The sequence below is a fragment of the Pistacia vera genome, unplaced genomic scaffold, assembly GCF_008641045.1.
Source record: "Pistacia vera cultivar Batoury unplaced genomic scaffold, PisVer_v2 Contig464, whole genome shotgun sequence".
Lineage (NCBI taxonomy): Eukaryota > Viridiplantae > Streptophyta > Magnoliopsida > Sapindales > Anacardiaceae > Pistacia > Pistacia vera.
The window spans coordinates 355,799-359,268 of NW_022196295.1; the positions used below are offsets into that span (position 1 = coordinate 355,799).

Genomic DNA, 3,470 nt, shown 5'->3' on the forward strand with positions numbered 1-3,470 from the left:
AGAAGATCTATGGATGCAGAGTGCTCTAAAGTGCTCAAAGATGAAGTTGACAAGCTCTTGAACATTAACTTCATCAGGGAAGTGAAATACCCAAACTGACTCGCCAACCCCATCCTGGTGAAAAACCTGAATGGCAAATGGCGAACTTGCATCGACTTCATAGATTTGAATAAAGCCTGTCCCAAAGACAGCTTTTTGTTCCCTCAGATTGACTAATTAATAGATGCGACAACCGAGAATACACTACTCAACTTCATGAATGCATACTCGGGATATAACCAAATCTCGATGTATCAACCTGATGAAGAACACACCTCATTTATTATTGACCAGAGTATTTACTGTTTTAGGGTTATGTCGTTCGGTCTGAAAAAAACTGGAGCGACCTACCAGCGTCTAGTGAACAAGATGTTCGCCAAGTAAATCAGCAAGACAATGGAGGTATACATCGACGACATGCTCATCAAATCAAAGGTCGCCAAAAGCCACATTGAGCACTTGGGGGAAATTTTTGACATCCTTAGAAAATACAAAATGAAACTCAATCCTTTAAAATGAAAGTTTATGGGTTTCATAGTCAATCAGTGAGGTGTCGAAGCCAACCCAAAGAAGATTCAAGCTCTCCTGGACATGAAAAGCCCAACCAGCATCAGGTAGGTACAAAGCTTGACATGGCGTGTGGCCACACTTAGCAGGTTTGTTTCCCGAGCCACAAAAAAGTGCTTACCATTCTTTGAGACCCTGAAGGGGAAGAAGGGTTTCAAGTGGATAGAGGAGTGTGAGAAAGCCTTCCAAGAGTTGAAGAAACATCTGGGACAACCTCCTTTGTTATTAAAGTCCATTCAGGGTGAGCCACTACTGTTATATTTATCGGTATCTAAGTCCGCAATCAGCACAACTCTGGTATGTGAGGAAGGCGAAGTGCAGTGGCTGGTATATTACGTGAGCAAAAGATTGCTCAACACAGAGACAAGGTACCTCGAGGTGGAGAAGCTTGCCTACACACTAGTTATCGCTACTTGGAAGCTGTAGCCCTATTTCTAGGCGTACTTCATTCACGTGCTGACAAACTTTTCGTTGAGGAAGATAATGCAGAAGCCCAAAGGATCAGGCATATTGATCCAGTGGATGATAGAAATGAGTCAGCATGATATCAAGTACATCCTGAGAACAGCTATAAAAGGTTAGGCTTTAGTGGACTTCATTTCAGAATTCTCCTATCAGCCAGAAGGAGAAGTAAAACTACCAGGGGAAATCACCTCAAAGGAAAACGAACAACAGAAGCCAAAACTTAACAATCTATGGCAGTGGACTCTATATATGGACGATCCTCAAATGAAAAGGAGGCAGGAGCTGGGGTCTTACTCGAAAGTCCCGAAGGAAACCCGATCAAGGCCAAAGTTAGATTTAGGTTTGCCGCGTCCAACAACGAGGCTAAGTATGAGGCGTTGCTTATAGGGATCTACCTCGCCAAGGAAATGGGGGCAGAGTCCATCAAGATATATAGCGACTCCCAACTCATAGTCCATCAAATTACTGGGGAATATCAAGCAAAGGAGGACAGAATGGAATCCTATATCCAGCATGTAAAATCCAAGCTTGAGCAGTTCAAATCTTGCACAATTCTTCAAATCCCAAGGGAGAAGAATTCAATGGCTGATGCTCTAGCTTGCCTAGCTTCTACATTGAGCCAAGAGAAGATTGATTCAATACCTATTAAGTTCCTCCCAAGTCCAAGCATCCTCGCTCCATAAGAATCAGTCTTAGTAATAGGGCAAAATATAGCTGGATGGATGCAATAATTGTCTACCTAAGAGACGAAACAGTGCCTGAAGGAAGAAATGAAGTAAAACACTCCAAGCAAAATCAGCTTGATACACGCTCATCAATGAAAAACTGTATAAGCGTGGGTACAATTCACTGCTCCTGCAGTGTGTTGACCATGAAGACGCATACTATGTTCTGAGAGAGATCCATGAAGGCATCTGTGGGAACCATGCAGGGGGTAGATCTCTAGCATGCAAAGTACTTCGTCATGGCTATTACTGGCCAACAGTTTTTGATGATGCAGCAGACTATGTGAACAAATGCGACAAATGCCAGAAATTCATAGATGTTCCGTGAGCTCCACCCTAAGAGTTAACTACTTTGACAAGCCCTTGGCCATTTGCAATTTGGGGTATCGACCTGATAAGCCCTCTGCATCAAGGAAAATAGGGTGTTAAGTTCGTAATGGTTGCTATGGACTACTTCACCAAGTGGGTAGAAGTTGGGCCTCTAGCTACCATCAAATCGAACAAGCTAAAAGATTTCATCTGAAAAATATCATTTGTAGATTTGGAATCCCCAAACGATAATAACCAACAATGGAAAACAGTTCAACAGTGAGGACTTCAGATTTTCTACGAACGACTTTGTATTAAGAAGAGTTTCGTCACTGCTTATCGACCTCAAGCCAACGGTCAAGTAGAGGCTGTGAATAAAGTGTCAAGCATACCATAAAGAAGAAGCTCAATGCCCTAAAAGGAAGATGGGTTGAGGAATTGCCTGAGGCCCTATGGTCTTATAGAACGATAGCCAGAAGCTTGACAAGTGAAACCCCGTTTCCTTTATCATACGAGTGTGAAGCAATAGCCCCAGTTGAAGTGAGGAATAGTTCGTTTCGGAATGAAGTCTTCAACAAAGAAACAAATGAAGATCTTCTTTGCTTGAGACTAGACCTAATCGAAGAACATCGAGCCAAGTCTCATCAAAGGCTCGCCTCATACCAGTAGCGAGCCAGACGATACTTCAACTTCAAAGTTAAGAACAAGGACTTTGAAGTGGGTGACCTAGTCCTCAGAAAGGTTGTCCAAGGGACACAAAACCTGAACTTGGGGGCACTCAAGCCCAAATGGGAAGGTCCATTCAGGATCTTCGAAAAGCTCACACCAGGAACCTTCCACCTAGAACGCCTCAATGGCGAAGCCATACTACGAGTCTGAAACTCCGAGCATCTGCGAAGGTATTAATTATAAGCAACTCAGGTTCCAATCATATCTTATTTTCTTGCAACTATTTATTGTAAGGTCGTTTATGGCTAAAAAATTCTATCAATAAAAAGAGGTATTATTCATGAACTTTCCTTTGTTAGTCATTTTTTGTTTATTTATTGTTTACCATTTATTATCTATTGCTTCAAAAATTGCGACCTACATGATCTCATCCAAAAACTCAAAGTCAAAGTTCAAAAAAGGCAACTTAGCTCAATAAGCCATGCCAAAATCCAACTCAGTAAGGGTGAAATTCCCCAGATCGACAAAGTTACACTTGGAAAAATTCAAGTAAAACACGTCGAAGGAAATCGGTCATAAGTCGGTGACCAAAACTCGAGATGGACAATGAGTCTGAAGTCAGAGTTGTCACATAAGATTTCCACATGTATAACCAAAAAGTTCCTCAAGAAGCGAGCTACGCATAACTTGGACCAA

General features: G+C 42.0%; 1 protein-coding gene across 1 annotated transcript; it reads left to right on the top strand.

Moving 5' to 3' along the window:
- Positions 1-1,301: 1,301 nt before the first annotated feature.
- Positions 1,302-1,754, top strand: LOC116145643 (uncharacterized protein Mb2253c-like). The gene has a single exon (XM_031431101.1). It carries the CDS (start codon positions 1,302-1,304, stop codon positions 1,752-1,754), a length of 453 nt encoding a protein of 150 aa, XP_031286961.1.
- Positions 1,755-3,470: the final 1,716 nt, after the last annotated feature.